The following is a 26,932-nucleotide window of genomic DNA, read 5'->3' as shown; positions in this document are numbered from 1 at the left end:
CTAGATACTAGTAACTAAAAATGAGATTATTCATAAGGGATGCATTGTTACATATTTAAATTTGTTGAGCATGTTAATAAATTAACATTCTCCTTCATATTTTTAATTAGAACGGACTTGTTGAAAGTAAATGATCAATCAGAAATTGGCTAACCAATTTTCATTCAAATATTTAAATATAATACACAAAAAATGTAAATAAAAAAACCACATTAAACATTTACATTATTGTTAATTTAATTCATATCTCGGAATATACAACATATATAATAATTAGACTGAAAATTAAAAAATCCAAGTGGGTTTTATTAGATACAGACATAATATTTTAATTTATGTACACATCAAAAATCATATAAAAGAGTAAAAAAATTAAAAATAATAATATAAAATGATTTTTATTAAATATGAACAACTATCGCTGAAATATTAGTTTGAGGTGACCAACACCCATTTTTCGGAGGAGATATTTGAATTTTGCCATATGTACCTGACATTGCTTGTTTTTGGGAATTATGTTTGACTAATTGACCAATGTTGACAACTATACAGTCATTTACAACCTGAAATAAATAAAAATAGAATATTTATAACTAATATAAATATTTAATAATTATTTTTAAAATTAGAAGTATAAGGATATAAATTTAGTTTAGAATAATTTAACATAAATATTACCCTTATAAATGTACGAAGTTGCGAAGATGTCAATATGATATGCGGAGTGTTTTGCTGCAGCGTACAATGTTCCAACCATAATAATTGATCCACAGGCACAGTTGGACTAGCAGTATATGAAGGATGTAAGCACCGTTGCCATATAATTTGCTTAGAAAGTTTTTCAAATGTTTCTTCTCTAAATAAAAAAAAAATAAAAAAACAATAAATTAATAAGTTAAAAAATTAAATATGATACTTAAATCAGTTGAACATCTATCAAAAAATTGTAATATTATGCATACTGTGTTTGATTGATGGTTGAAACGTGTAGATCCATAAGGGTATCACTTGCGTTACCAGCAATTATTATGTCATTCACGGAAAGTACACAAGGATCGGACACCATAAATACGTTATTAGGATACAAATTTGGTAACCTCGACTCAGTGTTTGGGGGCGTTGGGTAAAAAGCATAACAACTGGCATCTTTCCATGAACTGAACACCACTACTTTTGTATTCTGAGTACTAGGGTTGCTAAAATAAAAAAATCTATAATTTGTAAAAATGTGACATAATTGAGTGACTGATCATACACAAACCTAAACAATGGTTTTAGAATAGCTTCTAAAACGTCATCATAACATTTTTGAAGACTATCCGATGACGTTTTGTTTAATTGTGTCCCAAAATCTGCATCAAATATTGGACCCAATAATATAAGTAATTTTGCGTCCAACTCGATTGTTTTTTGGATTAGGGATTTTAATGAATTTCCGTGAGGAGATGATTCGCAAAAAAATGGCCCAGCAGCGACCATTAAGTTTATGTTACCTACAAAAAATATTTTATGCCTCAAAATTACGCTATATATTTTTTATAGTTATACGTTATTTTTAATTTATTCGTTAATAGGGTATATAAAAAATAAAAATAAATTTAACCAACCTTGCGAGAATTCTGGTAATTTTTTCGGCAATGGCAATGATGCATCAGCGTATAATTTCCTGGCTTTGAAAACTTTGGTCTCAGGATTAGTCCCATTAATAACTAATATTTGATTTACGAACAATTGCTTCATGGGTTGTTCAACTTCGGACAAATCGATTTTGATGTAACCGTATGGAGAACTAAGAAACAATTCTTTTTTTATCAACTTTAAACTGCCAGAAATTGTGATTTCTGTCTGAAATATTGAATAATAATAACTATATAAATAATGATACTTAAAATATTGTACTATAAAATAATAAACTATTTATTCTATTATTAAAATTAAAATTTTTTTTATTAATCAAAAATTAAAATATAAAACACAATTTTATTATGATAGTTAAATATTTTTATCAAAAATTGTACCCATTAAAACTGTATGTGAAAAATATTTATAACAATAACCAACACAAATCTATTATGTATATATATATATGTTACGGATGATGTTAACTTTTGGATAATGTCGACATTATCCGGCTAAAGTCCGACATTAGTCATCTGTTATGGCTAATGTGTAATTTTTTCGTTTATAAGCAGTAATTATTAACATTATCCGGATAATGTTATCTTTAACCAATCAATATTGGATAATGTTAAAAGTTGTATATTAAATAGACTATAGTTTTTATCAGTGGTGTAATGGAGGGTTCACCATCGTGTACATGCGTATAACCATTCTTTAGTTTATTTATTTTAAAAATATATCAACATTTGTTAGTTTACAATTTTACACTGGTGTTTCATGTAAATTGTTTTATCTCCATTAATCTTAATTTGTCAAGTATTAAGTATCACTTGAAAATTATTTTGCAATAAGTCCAATTATTATGCAATATTTTATAATTTATAGTTGCTATAAATAAAAATTAAAATGTAAATTATAATGTGACATGGCTGTAACATTTTTTCAAGCACAACATTTAAACTACATCATAATAGAACACTGAGTTATATTACATTAAAAATAAATAATATTGTATAGTTCATAATTGATGATTAAGAAATCTTAAGGGGGTGTGGGAGACGAAGCCATCCACATCATATTTTTACTGTGGAGATTTTATTTTTGACAGAACTTGGCATATACCCATTTGTATTTTTAGCACTATATCACTGGTCTTTATTAGCACTCTATACAATAATAAGGCGTTGGACTTCTAGAGTATAATATCTTATCTTGACTTGTAACCGAGTTAGTCAGTTATCTTTCCAATAAAGTGAACAATATACCGATATATGGATTTAATATTTATCTTAATTGTACGACATTTTTTTTGTTATAATTTTATATGCATTATACAAAATACGACGTCACCCATCGATCTGTTGTTAGTCTGCTTTCAGTTTTCACACGTGATAATTGCAAGTACAATGTTATTAGTGTTAACTGCGTTTTAGATTGCATTTTCAATAAAATGGAAACAAAACTGAAGTTTTATAATTTACTTGAGAAATTGTTGTCTGAAAAACGAGAAGATAATTCGTCTTATTTGTCAAATGAAAAATATTTGAATTTAGTTAATGAATTGAAAGGCGGCAATATATCTCGTCGTTTGAATAAATTTGAAATTATTAACACCGGAGGAGAAAAGAAACTTATAGCACCTGTTGAAAATGGTAGTACTAATTTACTGTATTACGTAAAAAATGATGAATTATATAACATTCTAAATGAGATACATCTTAATATTGGTCATGGTGGTATTTTTTTTTTACCACTGGTAAACATCGAATGATGGCAGAAATAAAAAAAAAATACAAAAATTTGACTCAAGAAGTTTTACTTATACTTTTAAAATTTTGCGGACCTTGTCAGACAAAACTGTTATCTAAACAAAAAGGCCTTGTAATTAAACCAATTATTCATTCAAAAATGAATAGTTTTGTCAGGTTGATCTCAGTTAAACAGTTAAATTTTTATGGTTGTTAAGACATTACCCAAAAGTTCTTGGCTAATATCATATCGGAGTGTCCGAATTGGTTCCGAAACGTCCGAATTGGTTCCCGGATTGATACGAAGGGTATATCCGAGTTGGTTTTCCCGGGTCAAAATATTTTCTTTTTTACTTCCCATTTTATTCAGACTTAGGATTGTAAATATAAAATTGATTTTTTTTCACTTTAATTTATATAATGATATTTTTATAATAATATAATAAACATAATATTAATTCGTCAATTTATTTTTAAGTTTTTTTTTTTTATTATTTTTTGTATTATTGAGGTAAAAATGTTTAACAAACATTTTTTATTAACTCTAATCGATTTATTTCATTATTGTTATATTTCTCTATTTCTGTTTTGATATACGTTTCTTTATTTTTAGATTTAACATTTTTTTTTTGTCAGTACTTCGTAATTTTACATAAGTTTTAATTTGAATTTTTTTTAATACGTTCATGAATTGGAAAATATTTGGATGTGCGGAATAAAAGCAACTGTTGAACTTGCTGTGAAATGATTCACAACAAATAGTTGTTCGTTCTATACTACTGGTATATTCAGCCCACATTGATGGTGGAAATAAGCTATCATTTTCAATATAATTTTTTAATATGTAATCAAAGAATTCTTCAAGTTTTCCATTAATCGGTTTTAATGACATCAAATCATTAGTAAAGCAATCGTTAACTTCTCCGGATGATAACAAAGATAAGCCAAAAAACAATTTTAATGTTTGTCCTATTTCGGAATCATTATTTTTAAATTCATTTGAAAGCCCTAATTGTTGTATCTTCCTCCACCATGATTGACCCAAGTGAAACCGACAACCTTTTAATTGGGCTAAAGGCCATACTTCGGAGATCGCTACATGAATGGCTCTTTAAAAATCCACATATATTTCATCCGGGCTTAAATAATTTTGAATTAAACGGAAAGCTTTTGTATACGTATCACTCGTTTTATTTGGAAGTAAAAAGAAAACTAGAGGAAAATAGTAATTATTTTTTACAACGTGAATTGAAAAAAGTTGGCAAAAAAGCTTTGGGCAGCTTTTAAAAGTACCGTCAATAAACACAGATTTTATTTGACGCAATAATTCCAAATTGCTATCACATGAAAAACCAATAATATTGGTTTCAGCACTGTTAATAAAATAAAAAATTTTCTCCACGATTAGTTATTAAATTATAATTATTTAAGATATTATGAATCTCTCTCAATGTTTTGGGCAACTTGGGTACTGTACTACATCGACTAGTATGTATATTTTTTCTAATTCTACGTACATCTTGAGCATCTATGGTTTCATTATCGGATTTAGCCAACTCACAGCGAATAATTATTGCTGGCTACTCATGTAATGCATCTTGAGCTTTTCGTTTTGGAATGTTGCTTAATTTCTGTCTGTTAAGTTTTTTTTCGTCGTCTTTTCATGGTTATAAATTATAATTTTATCAACAATTGTATTTAAATTATTTGTTTTCAAATACGACTTACATGCTCTTTTTCCACATGTTCAGCGGTCAATATCGTCTGCCAACTTTTTTTGAAACCCAAATTTATAACCTTCAAATACAATAAGTTTTTTATTTATTTCACTGTACATAAATTCCATATTCGAAAAGATTTAAACACAAATGCAATCACTAATACAAACACTCTGCGGTTATTACGGCGGATCACTGAATGCCGTACTGACTTATAAGTACGACTAGATATCCGTCAATATCGATAATATAATGCCCGTTTTATCACGGTTTTTATCTAAATGACAATTTATTTCATCTTATCCATTCCGAAATTCGTACTTATCAATCCACCTTGGTACCTACTTATAAAGATGGGAAATTTCAAAATGTTAGTAAAATAATAATATTAAATAATAAATATAATTAGATTAGATTTCGCCTTTTTTGAAAGTATTTATTGGGAACCAATTCAGATGTCAATTTTCAGGTATGGGAACCAATTCGAATGCAGCCTATCATATTATCCGGTTAATGCTAACATTAGCCAACATTTAATAATATTCATGGCGGGTAATGAAACAGTTGGCTAATGTCGACATTATCCAAATGCTAACATTACCCGTAACATATATATAATATCTATATTTTATATGCATTTATAGTACTATACAAGCATATAAAATAAACAGTAATCTATACTTACATCGTCGTTTCCACTGCATAGTTCAGACAACGGTGTAATAGGTTTTAAATTATTATTTTTAACAATGTCGGCAACTATCTCTTGAATATGGCTATCATATTTTTGATAATTAGTTTGACCAAATATAAAGTTTTTCCATAGATCTTGTTTTAATAAACACATTGATTCCACATCAGCTGATAAATCATTCTTGTTAACATTTCCACGCCCAAAATCGCACGCAATATCCCCAGCAGCAGAAAATACATTTTTTCTATTAAAATAACAATTATTAAGTACAATGAGAATAATTCTCAAGATTACTCTACCTAGAATGTCAATTTTATTATTTGGATAATTAATTATATAGGCCATATTAAAATTTATATCTATATTAATTTATATTTCAAACGTTCATAAAAAATGTAATTTTCAAAAACCTTTTACCTTTTTGAAGATGTTTAATGAAATCAAGCGTTCAATTTTTAACACAAAAAATACAAATTTTATTTAAAAATTAATAGTTAGTTTGACATATTTTAACTTAAATTTCAAAATATTTTGACTGTTATAATTTTTAAATTGAAAAATTACCAATATATAAAACTTAGGCTCTATTTCCAATCTTTTAGGATATGTTTAGTATGACATTTTTAGTAGGAATGAATTAAAAAATATGTGTTGAAAATAAAAATTAATAAATATTACTTTTCCCTTTATTTAATACACAATATAAGATAAATTTTAATTTTTATACGTAGTTTAATTACAATTAGTATTTGAAGTGAAACAATAATATTTTATTTTCATGTAAGAATAATTTTAAAATGTGAATCTATATATTAGTACAGTGGTTCATAATTGGTAGTCTGCGGACCCCTAGGAGCTCGCAAGTTGATTTTAGAGGATCTGTAGTTGGGTAGTACTGTAATGATATTTTAATTTTATTTTATTAACTTTGTAATCGTTTGAAATTCCTAATATTTTTGGACTATTTTAACTTGATTATCGCGAAAAAGATGGATAATCAATTTTATATAAATAATTATCATCAACCTGACCCAAACAATACGTGGATAAGAAATCCATTTTTCTGTGATATTGGAAAAATAAAAAATCTCTTAACCAGACCAATATGAATAGGTTTGGTAGATAACGGAACGATAAAAATTCGTTGATTTTTGATTAATTGTTCAAAATGATCAAAAGCAACTGGCCGAAAATATTTGATTCCCTTTTGCACAATATATAGATGTGAAAAAGCTTTTTTTAACTAGTTACTGACGCAAAATTATAAGTGAAAATATCAATCCTGCAGTCGAATTTGGATGAAATTGTGACCAAAAAAGAAATTGACTTGTCTTATAAAGTTCGAAAATCAATGCATAACTAATTTCAGTAACTCATAACTAAATATAAAAATATATTTTTTTTTTTTAGAAAATGTGTGTATAAAATTACGAAAAGGTTTGTCGAATTATAATAAATCATACTCTTTTTTTTCTTTTTCAAAATTGAAAAGTAAGTATTTACAAAAAAGGAATCCTCTGACCAATTTAAGTTATAGCTAGGGTCCCGTGACTTCACGCTAATCGGGAATCACTGTATTAGTATATTACAGTTGGTAAAAGGACATTTCTTCCCCGCCGTTTCGTACCCCTCAAAAAAAAAGAATTCAAGAAAGTTTCGTCTCCATCAATTATTAAGATAGGACGTTCGGCCCCCAGAATTTTAAATCACTAAATTTAAATTGTTTTTTTTTTTTTTTAACTTAAAATTTAAATTATTTTTAAAACGCACAATTGCACAACAAATTTAAATCCACAATAATCGTATATTGCATAAGCCGTATACGCCACAATCGGCGAACAGTTATAGGCATCAATAAAAAAAAAAACAATTATAATGATGATAATAATAATAATTTAGGTATAATTATATTAAGTAAACATAAATTATAAATATTATATGATTATTTATTCCTGTCACATTTGTACAAATATTATAATTAAAATAAATCTATATAACTCCCGGGGGCTAAATGTCCTATCTTAATAATAGACGGAGACGAAACGTCCGCGATTCTTTACAGTTATGAAAAAATTGCTATAATTTAGCTTAATTAGCATATAATCATAATATAGGTGCAGTTATGTTAAGTTGATCAATAAATTAATTAATTTCTATTTTAGACATTTAAAGCAGGTGTTTGGTTGGTTACAATAATTAGATTAGAGATAATGACAGTCATACAAAAACTAAATTACCATTTTAATCAAAATTTCAATTTATTTGTAAAATTAAAATTAATATATCAATTGCACTAATTGTAACTGTATTGCAACTGTACAACTAATTGTAAATTATAACTGACTTAGTACTATATTTTGAATATTGTAAAAATGTAATTTTTTAATAAGTTTTTAACATGTGTCAATATTATTGCCTAAAAAATAATTATTAAACCATTATAATAAATAATGTATGTTATAATGAGAAATAAAATGTAATATTTATATAGTTAACCACTATTGAAAATATTTTCACTTACCATAGTGTTTGATAACTTATTATTTTCAGATTAATTAATTTTTCAATTAAATTTGCAATACATTTTTTTGATTTTTTTACATTAGTATAATTAATAATCAAAATAAAAATTATAAAATGCTAATGAAAAAATTTAATATAATACTTTTCATACTTATTAAACAAGTAGGATGAAACTTTCCAAAAACAATTTAAAATTTGAACAATAAATATATTTATCAATTTAACTTATTTATAAGTTCTATCACACCTATATACACATTTATAACACCATAAAATATTTGGACATATATTGTATAGTTTAATCTACAAATAAGAAATAGTTATTACTATTATTGTTGTATTATATTAATGTATTAATATAATTGCAGTGGAATTGCTTTAAGAATTCAAACTGAATTGAATGTTAAATGTGCCACTGTACATTTATTATAATTATTATTAGCGTATCTATGGCTTTGATATATAAATTTTGATTCTTATATAAGTAAAAACTTTTTTTTTTTAATTTCTGTTAGATATGCTATTATTGTACACATTTTATTGTTCAAATATAAAATAATAATGTCATAAAATTACAAATTTGTACATACTCGTTAATATTATCTGCTTCAATAATGTCAGACACACGGATTTTATTTTCAATTAGTAAATTATTTGTCCCAAGTTCACTCTGAAACGTAACAAATATACTTGTAAATTTAATAAATTTAATTTATTAAACAATTACTACATTAAATAGCAATGTAATTTAGAAAATATGCAATTAATACATGTAATCTTTGAACAGTCTAATCTAATACACATAAAACCTATTATATTTACTAAGGGTATTTCCGAACTATTTAATTAAAGAACATATTAAATTTTATCAAATAGTAAATTTGAGTTAAGTAATGAAAAAAAAATTAAAAATAAGTAATAAATTCCAATAAATTTGATATACTATACCACAAAATTACCAAAACTCAAGTAATAAAATTAGCACAATTATAAATTAACAATAAATTTAAATAAATTATTTTACATAATTTACATAACATTAAGCAGGATTACATTCCACAATGTATTAAGTACCAATTTAAGAAAATTAATTTTATTATGGTATATTATATACTATACTATCAATATATACACCCTAATCAGAATATTAATTAATAGGTTTCAAAATTGTATTCTCGATACAAATATTACTATAAATTATAGTCAGATAGTTTTAATAAATATAAAAATGAACTGGGTAAATTGCTATTATTGATAAAACATATATAATAATTTTTATTTTATGTTTAAATTAATTATATGTTTAATTTTGTTATCATATTTAAAACTGAACAAACATTACCATTTTATATAGATAGCACATAATAAAAAATTTTTGTTACTCATAAATATCACATTTGACTTGCATAAAATTATAATTTAATATAATTTGTATTTTAAATAACAAAATGTTTTATCATTAACTTAACTATACAACATATACATGATAAAGAGTACACTAGGAACATATTTTTGTTTATATTTAAACTAAACTATTTAATTAAATTATAATGCTACAAATAGCTCTTTCTTTGAACACCAACATTTTTTGTTAATTTCCTATTATATATTATTATTGTAAACACAATAGTATTAGTAGTACTATTAATAGTAATAATTTAAAATATTCTATCAAATAATCTACCTTGATCATGCATTTTTTAATTGAGATATATAATGATAAATTTACAATCATATACATTTAATGCCCTGCCTAAAACAAATACTATAAATATAAAACTATATTAAATATAGTGTTCTAAAATTACAATAAAAAAATAATTTAACAACCATTAATGTACACCTTATTTATGTTAAGAATATCAATAAATAATTTAGAAAATTAATGTCAATTTCATACGACAGTTAATGATTATAATTACAATAAACATAACTATTAAATTAAATACAGCAGTTTCAAGTAACTAATACTTAATAAATTTAATTTGATAGCTGATTTAGCTCAATATTTCAACACAAATTTTACAAGCATTAATTTTATTATTATTAACTAAAATTAAAATAGCTATTATTAAAAAGGGTCACTATAGTTAAATTTTCTACTTACAATTATTATCCTTAAACTTAAAAAATATATATAGTATATTTGTCACAATATTCAAATACCATAAGAAATGTTTAACTCTTTAATAGACAATCCTCAAGATTGAAAGCACATGACGTGATTAGCCAATATTTTTTGTAAATAACCATATATTTAAATCAATAGAAGGTCACCATAATTTGTTTCTATAGTATATGTTAAAGACTATTATATAACAATAAAATGTACCATTGTTTCATTAAAGGTATTTCAGCCTTTATAAATAAAAATTTTTAAAAATAGTAACTAGTAAAATAGTCTTCAAATTCAACAAATTAAAAGTGATCTGTTTTATAGTTATTAAAAAATGAATTCCTCATTATGATAAATACAACAAGTCTGATGTTTTATATTTTATTGAAATACTTTGTACCATAATGTATGTTATAATTGTAATTATTTTAAAATAAAAATTTAAGTTGGCTTATTAAAAAACAAGATTGGTACATAAATATCAAATATAATACCTGACAAAACTTTTTATGAAAACAATTTTAATCAACAACAATATCGGTTACTACTTATGTGTTATATACACTTATTATTAACAATGATATTTTTTATTACTTAATTAAGAAAAATCAATCAATGTAATTTTTTTATTTATTATTATTGTACAAAAGTGTAAAACATAAAATTATATGAGATAGGTAATATTTCTATCAGTAAAGAATATAAAAAACCATTTCACCTAAGAGGTCATTCCTACAATCGATAATGATAATATTTTAGGTACATGCAAAACATGCAAAATTAAAAAAAAATATATTAAAGTATAAATATAATATTAATAAAAATCAATAGTTAAAAATAATTGTATAACATTTTTTTTAATGATTATGATAAAACGACAAATATTAAATCCTCACAAAAAAAAACACATGCGACTATTTAACAACATTAAGTATTAAATTGTAATCCTAACTACATTATTTATAAAAATGATTATATGTTAAACTACACAATATACATAACTATTGTAATATAAAAAAAGTTAAAGGTATGTTGTCATGAAACAGGTAAGCAGTTGATGAGTGTAGATCTAGTCACAGCTTAAAATTCAGTGTCGACTAGAAGAACACCCACGGACCGTCAAACCATTAAACATTACACACTATTTACACAAAACGTGAAGTTTTAGGGCAAAAGAAAATGATACAAAACAAAAAATAAATGTGAATATGAATTGAAATGAATTTCAATACCGTTATTATTATGATTTACTTTACTTACACACTAGGTGACGCACATAATAATTTGTACGAAAACAATAGGATTAACATTTTTTTTTTTTTTTAACCACACGACAGCGATTATTATACGATAAAAGTTCGAGAACTCTTTATGAGTAAACCAACATAATATTTTGCACAGTATGAACTAATGAATGCAAGTAGTTTGCAAGCACAGTACATAACTGTAGCAGAGCGTGCACAATATAAAAGTAGATTGATATTTATAATGCGAAAAAGCAAATGATCGAACGTAAAAATAACGATAAAAACAAATATAATTTTAAAAATGAAAAATAATAATGCAGGAAAAACCGTTTGCGAACGGAAAAAGTACAAAGAGAACGGAGAGCGTGCGTATACGTGAACGGTCGGGTACCAAAAAACCAGCAGAATATAACGCAGCGTCAAACGAGTTTATAACAAAACAACGTTCTACTTTCCCTCCACGCACAATTGTTATTACCGACTGGCGCGCTTAGAACATGGGGCGCCAGGGCGGCGCGGTGGCGGCGCAGCAACAGGCAATTGGCAACTACGACAACGGCGATTACGAAACGGCCGAATTAAATGGGCAGGGTGACGCGACAACAGAGCGGTTTTTGCATAGCATTTATTAAAAAACAAAAAACAAAATTAATGCAACTACGCTAGAACCCGCCGAATAAAGTGTCAAAAGAACGCGGGGTAAACGACAGAGTGCATACATTGACGAATAGGGTCAAACGAACGAAAAGAAGGCGGAGTAACGATGATTAATAAAAATATTACAGTATCGAATACCGGCGTGTTCCGGGACGGACGTTGCGGACTGGGCTTGACGGAAAAATGAACAGTGGAGAATAAAAACCCGCGACGACGCCACGCAAAGGAAACCGAATACTCGCCACTGGAAGAGAAGGAGGAGAACCGTGCACACACACGCACGTACCAACGCGCACGATCGCACGCATACGTACGAACGTGAACACACTCTCTCACGAACACAATATTCAATGTTATATTATATACATATGAGCACATACACACGTACGCACGCACGCGCGCGTACACTTATATATAAAAACATACACACACACACACAGATACGAGTGCGTGCGCCCATACACATACACACACACGCGCAGGATTAAACGACCAACTCCGGCGTTTTGGCCTTGAACAATACACATACGCACGCACGAATCATGATGACGCACACAAGAGAAACGCGTATACGGTTGAAAGGTAGAAAAAAAACCGACCAACAATGCGAGAAGGGGGCCGCCGCCGCATGGCTACCTTCAGGTAAGACGCGGCGGCAACCGGTGGATTCCAGTCGGCTTTCCAGTGTATACCCATGGCTGTGTGTAATATAATAAACATACAGAGTATTTCAACTAACGTATATATAAGTCTTGTCGAAGGGAATATGCGAGTAATTGATGTTATTTTTTGTCTAATTTTAGATTACCTTTCTCTACATCAAAAATAAGTACAAATTTCCAAACAAAATTAACAACAAATTACTCATATTTTCCAACAAAACTTAAAGTGTCACCCTGTATATATGTAAATAATATTATACATTATGCCAGCGTACGTTATTATATAACTCGAAATACCAATGGCGAGATCAAAATCGACAACGGCGAACACTTATACTTATTGAACATTACTGTATTATTACGGCACACACATACAGGGTATATTTATCAGGATAGTAGGATGTTCACCCCATGCTTATACCAATAAGTCGACGAATTTTTTTTTTCGTTAGCTTACATCTATGCATACTGTGTCGTGGCATCATTCGAATTATTTTAAATATTTACAATACATACACACACACACAACGCACGTCCTGCTGTTACCTACAACACCGCTAGTATTATTGAACTATACACCCATTTTTTCTATATACCAGGGTGTGTATGCGAGTATGTATGTACGATACAATATATGCTTTGTGTCGTAGATGAATCTTTAACCTTCAATCGTTATTCTTAGACATGACTCGACCACTGATTTGATTATTTTGGAACATGGGACTCGTCAACCATTTTTCGATCAAAACGAAATTTAGTTCACTTTTTAACCTATTTGTATAATAATGTGTTTTTAAAAAATATAGTAAACTTAAACAAATATTTTCTTAGTAAATATAAAAATGAAATTATTATAATATGCAAGTTATTAATATAAATATGTATATATATATTTATACAAGGTTATTTAGATAGGTGAAGAAAGTTTTATAGTAAAATAAAATGGAAAAGCTGTATTATAAAAAAATTATCTTAATACATTTAAGTTCAAGAAAAAAATGCACTACATAACATAACATACATAATATAACACTAAATAATTATAGATTTTATAATATTTTAGTAAATATACCTTCCGGAGAAATAAAACAAAACTATGATTGGCTTACTGACTATTTATGGTGTCATATATTAGTTCATTATGAATGTTAATATCATTGATTATATTTTATAAATAATTTTCATTTTTACTATAAATATCCAATAAATCAGATAAATGTATTACGTACTACGATTTATATTGTTTAGCAATTACAATGAAACTTTCATACATCGAAATCTTATGAATAGAGTAGAGGACTTAAACTTCTTAAAAAGTACTAAATATATAAGCACATATGCACCTAAAACCCTACAATATGCACTAAAAATATGCTCTTATATTTTTTTTAAAGCGATTTATTTAAAAAACATATAAATCATTTAAATGTTGCGTGAATTTTGTTTTTCAAAAAGTTACAACGTCTTACTTTAACACCACAATACTTACACTTTATCGTCAGTCGATAACACATCGACACTAAATTCCGATAAATAACTTTTTAACCGACAGTTTATTTTTCGGCATTTTAATGTTAAAACAGTACACAGACATGGAGTTGACACGAATTACGAATAGACGCAGATTCGCAGACGGGAGAACTAACACTAGATGACTAAAATATTTAATTATTAAAAAACAATGATTGACTAAAATCAGTACATTTTTTTAGTATCCTCCTATCGGAATTTATGATGTAGACCAGCGATTTTTAAATTATGGGTCGCTAATATATAAGATAACTAGTAAGGCGTTCTTGTAAATATCATTATGACAATCATTGTAAAGAATTACAATTGATAAAAGTTTAGGGTTGTCATTAATATTAATACCATTTAATTAATCATATTAATCATACTAATTTATAACTACTTTTTAATGTTATCATAGTAAAAGGGTTGCTCAAAATCTTGGTAGATCATTATAGAGGATCGCGGCTTCAAAAAGATAGAGAACCGCTAATGTAAACAACGTTTTTACTATTTAAAAATAAAATTAATCTAATCGGCGACCCTTGAGACGATTTCTAAGAAAAACATGCGTTTGCGATCAATCAACAACCATATTATTATATGAACAATTTTTTTTTTTTTTTTTTTAATTCAATAATATTTGATCGTATATTAGATAAAATAAAAACGTCGACGGAAAAATATTAATAAAATTATATATTATTTAAAAGTCACTTCTAAAAGAATAAAATGGAAGAAATATGCTTTAAAAACAAAAAAAAACTCGAAATATGCATTAAATGCTAAATAAAATATTAGGATTAACTTTTTGACAGCATAAAACATATTTATATCGTACTATACTAGTACTATTTTTGTGATTGTGAAAAACAAATATGCAAATGCTACAAGTCTTTTGCCCTACTCATAAGGAACAAAAACAATTCTTAAAATAGAGGAATTGGTAAAATAGAATGACTTAATGATTAACAATGAACGTTAGTCATGGTCCCTAAAAATAATTCGTTAAACAGAAAATTTCGTTTAATGTAAGTTTCATTGTATTTACAAAATTAGATGTCATATTTATAAATGTACCTTAATGTAGCTTAACAATTATGTTTAATAGAGCAAAAAGGAAAAAATTCCTTTTAACTTTTACCTTTGAACTATAGGTCACCAACAAAAGCAAGCTAAACATAATAATGCTATTTTTAATATTTTACAGATATACTTCAAATTATAAAATTAATTAAAATCGGCAAACAATGAATAGTAGGCTTTTTAAAAACTTGCAATCTGGTTTAAATAATTTTACATATAATTTTCAAAAAATATTTGATAAAAAAAATATCAATAATCTACAATCAATTTACTTTAAAATAAATAAGACCAACATATAAAATACACATTAAATAATATGCACAACTAAAAATAAATTTAACACAGTTAAATTAATACTTAAAGAATACTAAATAAATTTCAATATTTTTGTTAAATATAATTTACTTCATATTGTAAAAATTATTTTTATAACAGTGTACATTATTTCATAGGGATCATAGAATTAGATATCAAGATAGGTCAGAAGGAGCAGAGAAAAAAATTTGAAGGGTCGAATCCAACATAATTTACAGAGAGTATTCAAGACAAAACCTGAATCACTTTAGCAAAGACACCACAATCATAATATGCTGATGGTGGTGTCTTTGTTTTGATGTTTTTATCTTTCATACATTTGTGTAAAAGTAAAATTAACTATCAAATATATATCTATAGAAACAATATGTACACCAAAAATATTGTAACCACATATTCTGAGACCTCATTAAAATATATAGTTGTTATGCTCTAGTAGGTAAGGGAGTTTTATCACTAATAACATTATTTAAAATATTCTTTAATGCAAAATATTATGTATACAATTATATTTATTATAATGTGAAGTTAATATTTTTACAGAACTGATAATCGAGAACTCAGTAATTTAAAAAAAAAAAAAAAAAAACTATATAATAATATTACACATCTATAATATTGATAGTTATTATGATATAAAATTATACTAGATTGTCTATATTTTTCAAAAAAATATTAATAACGCATTATAAGTATTAAATTATAATAAAATTATCATCCTGGATAAAATAATGAAATGAAATGTAATAAAAAAATTTCCCAAAATCAAAATGAAAACAAGTATAAATAATTAAAAACATTTTTATTAATTTATAATAAATATTTTATTGGTAAATTATTACAATAGAAAATAATTGTAATCAGTGTAATATTTGTCTATGGTATTAGAATGGTAAAATTATTTTGAGATATAACTAAATAATTTTAATTTATATATATTATGCAAGTCAATAGGTCAATTTAACAATGTAAATGATGAATATTTCAGTTACTCTGAGAATTACTTATACAACTCAATTGAACTAGTATTAAAACAATTAATAATTACCAATAGCATCATGATCAATAAAAAAAAAGTTAAATAATAAATTAGTGACTTACTTTTAATGATGCTTCATTATTAACTGATTGCAATGAAACCTTTTCATTTAAATTTGATTTATTTTCATTATATCTCCTAAACAAAAAAATATATGTACGTAAATATTATCAATTTGAAAGTTTAAATAATTTGTCCTTTCTTTAGAGCAAATATAAAAACACTTAAAATACAATTGTTTAGTTTTTTTTTTTTAAACCAAATAAAATAACACATGTTCAGATTCTTCAAATGTATAGTGATACACAAATCCAGGAAACATTTTTTTTTAATAATACTGATTATAATTATACTTATAGAATAATAATAATAGTTGGTTAATAAATATTTGTATAAATGCATTACAAAATATAAAATAAATGTATGAAAAATATATGCGTAAAAAATCAAAATATTCCAATAATTGTATTATTAATTTTTATAATAAATAACTCTTATGTCAGTTATAGACAAAATAAACAATTCCCACAAAAACCAAGGTGTTGGCTTCAACAAGCAGCTGCAGTGAATATGTTAAAGTTACTCAATAAATATAGTACATAAAGAAATTACTTGTCACTGGCTTTTTGTTTATCATCTTTTTTGACAGACTTAAGTAAGGTAATAATTCTTTCTTTATTTAAATCATTTGCGTCAACTTGAGATGATGCACAATAAGCTATCCAAGATCCAACCAAATCTGATGCTGATATTTTATGCGCATGACATGCAATGACACCTAAAAAATAATAGCATCAAATCAAAATCTTAAAAAAAACTAAAATATTTAAGACATTCAAAACTCAAATGATTAATTAGTTTTTAGGTTTAAGGTGGTGATAATATATGACTAAAATTCTTAAACCTTTTGAATTATAATGGTTTTTACATTTTATTTTAATTAATTATTTAAAGTAAGTATTTATAAAAAAATTAATTAAATTATTACATAATACTACATGAATATTTAAATGATATTTCATAGTAAACAGAGGCATTTTTAGGATATTTTAAAGGATATGGATAAAAAAAAATTGTTACAAAATAAACCAAATAAGGCTTTATGATTAACCCTACAATGACTGCAAAACTGCTTTATTTCTGGTTTTATTACTTGTATCTTTAATTCAGGTCATTAATGTTATAATTTTTATTACATATTATAATAAAAATAATTTATATTTATATTCATGAATCTAAAGCAATTCATACATTTTCTTGGATTTTAGAGAAAAAAAAAGACTACAAAAAGGTACCCATCCCCCATATCACCTCTTGTGAAAAAATCTATAATCAAAATAAATACGGTTAACAACTATTGTTTTTACTGAGCCATATTCATTAATCAAATATTAACATAACTATGAAAATATAATAATATCAATACTTAAAAATAATTAAAAAATATTTTAAAATCAAACTAATAAAAAGTAAATAAATAAAACATTAAAAATATAGATGATTGTAGTTGTTAAATCATATAATAAATAGTATAAATAAATAAAAATAAAGAAAAACTAGTAAATTACTCTCTTCAAAATCTACAAAATACTTAACAATTTAATAAAGAAAAGTATTAGACTATACAGCTATTATTTTATTATACAATTTCATAAAGCAATAATCTAAATCAACGGGCTAACTATGCAACTGCTTGCTGCTCATACTAAAATTAACTTTACGTTTTAAAATCCAACATTATTTATTTTATTTATATAAATTTTATACTTATTTTATGGTTTTATTATACGCAATATCTTTCATTTATATTATCTTATAATTATAATTCATTAATTGTCTATTTTGTACTTCTATCGAATTATCAGTTTGACAGATAAGTAAGTAAGTACATATATGTTTATTTATTTTCACTATATAGCCTAGTGCGGACAATTAATCCCTTACTGTTTTTCTGTAATTTATCACATATTGGTATATTATTATAAAATCTGTGATAATTTTATTAATTTAAATTTTCTTTGATTGCAAAACATAATATTAAAGATGAACACAAAATATTTCAAGTCAACTATAAAAAAAAAATGTTCTGTAATTCAAATAAAAAAAAAACTATGTTATCTATTTCATTATTTATAAAACCATAAAAATTTGAAATGGTTATAATGTATTGTACTACGTATCATTCGGCACGCTACAATGTATAATAAATAATATAATAAATAAATAAATAATATAAATCATTTTTTTAGGAAATTAAGTATTTGATGTAATAATCAACAAATTAATAGAATGATTATATTTTTTATTAGTATTAAATTTGTAAATAAACATAAGGTTTACTTCTCAATTAATTTAATTAGTTAAATATTAGACAATAAATAATTTGCTATAAATCAATAAATTTTAGATATAAATAATACTTATAGATATCTCAGAGCAAAACTTTATAAGGAAAACTGATGCATAGCAGCCTTCAACAATAAAATTAATTCACATAAAAGGTTTGAAAAATGAAACTGCTTAAAACAAATTGATAAACATAGAAGAAACAATAAACTCAACATCATATAATATAGTATGTATACTTACATTCGTCAATGATATCATCATCAATAGTCAAGCCCATGTCATCGAATTCACTTACCAAAAGCGAACGGTCCATGATTGCTGGTGAGATTAGAATTTTTCACAAATAAGAATTAAATGCTCAACGTTACAAACATATGGACATTATGTGTTTAAAGAAAAAAAAGATTTGATTAGATTTTTATTTTTTAATTCCGCACGTCAGCAGTATAATTCAAGTACTGAAATTGTCCAACACCTCAAAAAAGAAGAAAAAAAGAAAAAACTATAGACTATTCAAACGTAATTACTATGATTATTATAAAACTTTACATTAAAGACACTTCAAAATACCGGCAGACCATGTAAAACGCATATTTCATTGAAATAAGTGCAATAATCTCGGCAATCGGCGTTCATCGACAAATAGGCGGTACAAAAAAAACAAACACAACGAAATTCGGCGGTATAACCTCGAAATCAACCTTTACACAACGTTGAAAATTTAAACGTTTTTGTGACGTTTTGTCGTAGTTCTCGGTGCACATTAAACGTATTCGACAGCTGACCGAAAATATTCGTTCTGATGCCGGATTATCACGGACATTGGACACTGAAAGAAAAATATTAATGTTGTTGATAGATTTAAAAAAAATGTGATAATTCTATATACTGTCTAGTTTCGATGTTCATGATGAAGTGGAAAACCTTTAATGACACTAATGAATCGAGAGACTTACTCAGCTGGGGAGTGGAAAGTCTACTCCAAGTTGATTTATTGGTTCGTTTCTCATGAGACATTAGATACATTGGCGCACATGCAAAGGGATACATATTTGTAAATTTGCACCCTCAGTTTATTTTGAGGTAAAAATATTGTTTAAAGAGGATTATTTCGCGTTTACGAGAATAAACTTATTCCAGTTTATACGAACACAAAACGTACGTAAAGGGTTACCATCAGTACATGTTAGGATTGCCATAAATTTATAAGGCAAAACCGGGACAAAACAAACACCATATTGAAAAATATACTTTTTATTATATTAATTACTTTTAATATATTGAAAGGACCATTAATGGCAGGCAATATAATAATTAAAATATTTTTGTAAAATAAAATATGTTATATATTTATACGTGTAAATTACGAATTATGGTTTTATTATATATTGTCAATCTTTTACGATTAAAAATGTAATTTGAGATAAAAAGCCGGGGCATATGGACATCCTGAAAACATTTTTCAAGACACCGGGACACGAAGTCCAAAACTGGTGACAATCCCGGTTTTCCGGGACGTATGGCAACCCTAAATTTTTTATATTTTCATTTTATATATTAATTTAATACATTTATATGTATTAAGTAAACACTTTAAGTACAATCAAGATGAATTGGTAAGTAGTCGAAATAAAGTTGTTACAACAAAACCAAATTGAAGTCAACTGTGATGCTAAAATACTTTGGGTTTGGCTTCAATGGTTAAAATAATTTGATAAATATTGTATTTTTGAACTATTTATTATTATGATAAAGAAATTTGCAGTAGGTAATGTCAGTTACAAGTTATACATGTAAGCGATCATTTACTAAATTAATATTGGTGAAATCAAAATTAAGAAGTACTATGCTTCAAGAGAGATTAAATAGGTAGCTTAATGCTTTTAACTAAAGAGCAAGAAATGGGTTAAAAATCCTGATGACATTATTAATGATTTCAAAAATTCGACTTTACGTCAAATTGTATTATGATCAATTATAATTATTTACCAAATTTATTTTGTTTTTTTATTGAAGTATATGTGTTTATATATATATAACTTATATAAGTTATATATATAACTAACACTTATATATATATAAGTGTTTATTTACACTATTTAAATATAATACTCAAATCATTTGAAGTGTTATATACCTATTCAATTTGTTTTCTTGTGTTTTATTTTTAAATTATACTGATGAAAACAGTTATAACTAGGGCTGTGAATTTGTAAGCAAGTTCATATTTTTGTTGGTAATTGTGAAACGTAATAATACATAATATAAGTACGTAATTTGAATTATGTAACTACGAATCCATTTATGCAACTATTATTTTGCATTTGTTTTTGCATTTTTTGGCGTTTTTAATTTTTTAGGTAGGTAATTTTTGTGCGTTTTTAGGTCATATTTTCATTTTTTAGTTCATTTTTTAGTATTTTTAATAAAATTCTAAAGACTAAAGATGAATAAATTACCCAAAAATAAATATATTTAAGTTTTTTTTATTAGTTTAACAAAATTAATAATAAAAAAAATTATAAAAAAATGTTTCATGAAAATTAAGTATATCAAATTCAATCAAAATTTTTATTATTATTATTTTTTATTAAATAAATACTTATTTATAGGTACATGTAGTGTACTAATGTATAATATCCTGTACCTACCTAATATTAATATAAATACAAAATTAAATTAAAAACCATTTTAAATGAATTTTGTACTATCATTTTTGGCATTTTATATTGCATTTTTTCGACATTCTTAATGCATTTTTGAGGTTATTTAGTACATTAAATTCACAGCCCTAGTTATAAAAATAAAGAAAAGGTTATTGAGTCACTTTTTTTAAGAAAACAATTTTAATTTTAAATTAAACAATTATTTAGACATTTGTGTGTATATTTATACCAGCATTTTGAACGCATTTATAACTTCCATTATGAGGAGGCCAGTGATTGAGATAACCTTCTGCATACCTACCTAAAAAGAGGTTTATGCACGCCTATGTTATGTATATTATTTATAATTAGAAGTCGGATTTTTATGATTTTACATATTTGTTTCTAGTCTATGCAATTAAATGGAAGTGAGATATAATCTTTACGATTCATGAAACACAAAATTCACGTAAAAAAATTTATTTTGCATAAAAAGCATATTTTAGGGGTCATGGAATATTCAATAAGTTAGAGAATATTTTATAAACATTCTTTCTGATGAAAATAATTTATCATTATATTACCTACCTATTATTTGTCTGCACATTCATGTATGTAATACGTACATCGACATTTTGATAATATTGATCAACAAATGCAAAAATGTGAATTATTTTTATATCATTTTAGATTGTTATACAAATTAGTCACTAGATATTAGGGATAACCATGTATGGGTAAAATTGCCATTAAACCGATTTTTTTTTCAATTTTAAAAATAATATTTAGTAATTGATAAATTTATACCAAGTAATTATAATATTTTTTTTTTACACAATATCGAAAAAATATTTGTATTTTTAAAGACATAAATCATTATATTTTAAGGATTTTATAAGAATACGATTAGAAATTAATAACTCTTATAAATCCGATCTCTATAATTGATCGGCACAGACGATATCGACGTTATCTACGCTTTTCCTTGAATTACTGTGTACAAGCAGTGGTGTATTTGAGGGGGGGGGAAACAATGGGGGCGATGTTAAGTATCCAAGTTATTTGTATATATTATACATTTATGTTAACAAAATATTACTTTTAATTTTAGCTTTATTGTATTTTATTTACCTTTCTTAAGATGTGCAATGTGTAAAAGATGCAAGTATAAAATGGACTAATAGATTCAAGAACATAAGTATATATATTAGGATGGTCCTTAGTCATAGAAGAAGAATTTTTTTTTAAATATTCTTTGGCCAGGTACCCACCATTTTGTTCATTATAATCAGTAAGTAATTGGGGCTAAATTTGGGCATGATAACTCACCCTATTCCCATGCTTCAAGAGGGTTGAAAATTTGTCTTAGAGGGTAGTTTTTTAGTTAAGTGAATTTAACTCAAACACTTTAGTACTTAGCGAAGAAATGTATAAAAGGTTAATTATATATTTTAATATTGCTCATAAAATATATATTTAAAAAAATTACTGTTAGTCTGTAATTTTCCAAGAAAAATAGTTAAATACGAAATATTTTATTTATTATTTATTTATACATTTTTTCATATTTTTAATATTTTATCAAATATTTGCAAAATAAATAAAATATTTCGTATTTTACTATTTTTCTTGGAAGATTACAGACTTAAGACGATTTTTTTAAATATATATTTTATGAGAAACATTAAAATATATAATTAACCTTCTATACATTTTTTCGCTAAGTACTATAGTTTTTGAGTTAAATTCACAAAACTACAAAACTACTCTCAATGACAAATTTTTAACCCTCAAGAGGCAATGAACAATAATGAACAAAATGGCGGGTACCTGGCTCAATATTTTGAAAGTTAAAAAATAAGGACCACCCTAATATAGGTATATATAAAAAAATATTGTACCTACTTAACTAGTGTATAATGCTTGTAAATTTAGTACCCCTCCCTCCAGTTTATATATATATATTTTATTATATATATATATTATTATATATATTATAACCAGTTTATATATTATTATAGTATATTATAAAATCAATGGTGCAAGTCTCTCATTATTGAAAATTGGAATTTTTCCATCTTCAATATTCAGTTACTTACCAATTTAGTAATTTATCTTTGGTTAGTATTCGGTAATTCACTTCAATGGTTTTGTCTACTGTTACTTTCTCATGTACGTAACTACCATTTATGAGTTGTGTTATTATACTAACTATTTATTAGGTACCTACATATGTATTACACATATAAGACATATATTATATGTCTCGTCGAAAATGTAAATTTAATAATAAATAAATTATTATATACAGGTATATAACTATGTTCCAAATTTTTACTGCATATTATGTTTTTTAATGCATATGTATGCGCATAAAGTTCCGAGCCTTGCTTATTATGTATGACCAATCGACGTGTCTACTCATGTAGCTTATTTCTATGCGGCCGCCTGGGGCAAAACGAGTAAAACTTCTCAACACGAAAAGTTGTAAAAACTTTTTTTTATAAATTTTTTTTTATTACATACTTTGTACATAATAACTAATCATAATTTACTATAGGAATCTAATAGTTTTCTTATACCATTTTTGGTGGTTCATTTTCTCCTGTGCACCATAGTACAAGCCATTACTATTATTAGTATTAAAATAAAAAAAAATATTTATCATATCTAAACTTATATTTTTACTTCTCATAGTAAAGAATAAGAGATTTAATATTTATAATAAAAATTAGAAATTGAAATTTTTAAAATAATTTTTTTATTTTATTTTCATAAATTATAAAATTCGAATTGATTATTAGATAAATACTCTACTGTTCTGTCGATTGAGTGGTGTCACTTGCATAATTTTGAAAGAGTTCATACTTTTTTATATCAATTAAATCCTTTTGTGGTTCACTTGAATTTGAATTGAATAATGATTTCATTAAATATTTTAAGTTCCATGTTCTAGTTTTTAACATATTTTGAGGAACTGTACAAAAATTGCCGGAAAATGTACTAGTGTTAGACTTGGATTCGTTTTGCATAACTTTGACTTTATATAATACTTTTGATTAAAGTTTAATGCTTAAATCGTTTGGGATTTATCTGAAATTACTTTACAATGAAAATATTGTTTCTTTAAATATGGTTTGATTGAAACTATAGTTACCATGAAACTATTGTAATCCTAGTATAACAATAGAGGCCTGTATTTTCTAATTGTTTATTCAGTGCGCATTTTCAAATTTTTAGTAAGAGGGGGGGGGGGGGGTAAAGTTTTTCTAAAAATAAGTGATTTTATAGTGTTATAAAAAATACATATAAGGTATGAATTATAATAATTATATTCTATTGTTATAACTAGGGCTAAGATGTTTATGCAATTGCATATTTTTTTCTATTTATCCAATTTATTGCAGACCTGGATACAAATTTGATTCATGTTCTACTGAATAAAATAATGCTATTTTTATTTTGCATATTTTTGTATATTTAGTGGTTTTTTATTTTAAATGCATATTTTTGGATTTTAAGAATATAAATGCATATTTCAAAACAATTTAATGTAAAATATAAATAATGTTCCTTATTAGGTATTTTTATACTGTGCTTGTCCGGAATATTTATTAAATAACGATTTAATAATAGAATTTTGTATAACTTCATGCCATGAGTATGTGGCGACGACCAAGCGACATATTGGTACGATTTTAATCGCCATGTTTCCATGTCGGTCGTTAAAGCCTCGATTACATTGAGCGATTTTACTAGCGTTTAAAGTCGCGCGCTTGTGAGCGTGTAGCGACTTGTCCGATTACATTGAGCGATTAAATTCGCTCGTTCGCTAGTCGCGTACACTCATTCATGTGATATACATATAATAGAAAGTTGTCATTGATATAGATAACTCATTCGTTTTCGTTTATGTTTTAAATTGTATTATTTATTAATTATTTATTATTATTTATTTAACTGGGCCCCGTTCATCCTTAGAATATTTTGATAGGCTGCAGTCTTCGTGTTTTAGTTCTTTTAATAATGTATTGGATGCATCATATTTCTCTCGCCTTGAAATCCAACTTCTGATCCATAACCTTTTATTTTTATACTTTTTCTTTTCTAACTCCTGTCGCAATAAATGAGAAATCACAATAACTCGAACTACAGCTTCCGACATTTTGACCAGTCACTAATTGTTGGCACACTAGCAATTTCACCAGCTAGGGCGATTACATTGAGCGATTTCACTCGTTGGAGTGTAAAAAAGTCAGTGACTAGCGACTAAAGTAGCCCGGCCGTTTACATTAATCGCGAGCGAGTAGCGAGTATTCAACACGTGGCGAGTAAGCGACTAAGATGATTATATTGAGCGACTTTAGTCGCAGCAAGTTAATTCGCCAGTGCCTAGCGTGTAAACTCGCTCAGTGTAATCGAGGCTTAAGAGTACTTTTTATTATTTATATTTTTTTGCAGTTAGTTTTACTTTTTTTTAAAAATGCCGAAATGTAAGTCGTTTTGTTCAATTCATCTTAAAATTTTTGTAGACGAGTTTGGAAATTATGTTTTTTCTACGGATGGTACGGTTTTGTATTGTAAAGTGTGTGAAATTAAATTTGGATATGAACGTCGTTTTACCTTCGAACAACACTTGAAGACAGCCAAACATATCCGCACAGCTGATCGATAGAAACAAACTCAGTCACAACAACTAATTTGCAATGTGGTCGGTAAAAAATCATCATTTTACATGGATATGTGCAGAGCATTTATAGGAGCCAATATTCCTTTCCACAAAGTAAATAATAAAATATTTCGTAATTTTTTAACAAAATATACAGGTAAAGAAATACCAGAAGAGTCAACTTTACGCAAAAATTATTATCTGATTGTTATGAAAAATCAATTAAAAAAAATTAGGAATGATATCACTGGCAAAAAAATATTTGTTACTATAGATGAAATAACAGATTACGAAGGCCGCTACGTAGCAAACGTGATTATTGGTATTCTTTATAA

At 25.8% G+C, this 26,932-nt stretch overlaps 1 protein-coding gene across 1 annotated transcript; it reads right to left on the bottom strand.

Annotated features, from left to right (window-relative positions):
* Positions 1-285: 285 nt before the first annotated feature.
* On the bottom strand, positions 286-19,999 carry LOC112688710 (DNA polymerase alpha subunit B). The gene is made up of 10 exons (XM_025562043.1): positions 19,524-19,999; positions 17,547-17,712; positions 16,997-17,072; positions 8,894-8,973; positions 5,772-6,024; positions 1,608-1,845; positions 1,262-1,493; positions 963-1,196; positions 679-856; positions 286-563 (listed from the first exon to the last, which is right to left on the bottom strand). Exons 1-10 carry the CDS (start codon positions 19,594-19,596, stop codon positions 402-404), a joined length of 1,692 nt encoding a protein of 563 aa, XP_025417828.1. The 5' UTR covers positions 19,597-19,999; the 3' UTR covers positions 286-401.
* Between the last annotated feature and the right edge of the window lie 6,933 nt (positions 20,000-26,932).

This window comes from Sipha flava, unplaced genomic scaffold (assembly GCF_003268045.1).
Source record: "Sipha flava isolate LNK unplaced genomic scaffold, YSA_version1 3_pilon_pilon, whole genome shotgun sequence".
Lineage (NCBI taxonomy): Eukaryota > Metazoa > Arthropoda > Insecta > Hemiptera > Aphididae > Sipha > Sipha flava.
Note: the sequence above shows the minus strand (reverse complement) of the source record. Positions and strands in the feature narration are given on the sequence as shown.

Bases quoted from the DNA above. Each gene is read 5' to 3' on its own strand.
- LOC112688710 (XM_025562043.1), bottom strand. From the start codon at position 19,596: ATGGACCGTTCGCTTTTGGTAAGTGAATTCGATGACATGGGCTTGACT. The intron at 17,713-19,523 runs GTAAGTATACAT...ATTATTTTTTAG, and splicing joins TGATGATATCATTGACGAAT to GTGTCATTGCATGTCATGCG. The intron at 1,494-1,607 runs GTTGGTTAAATT...TATTTTTTGTAG, and splicing joins ATTACCAGAATTCTCGCAAG to GTAACATAAACTTAATGGTC.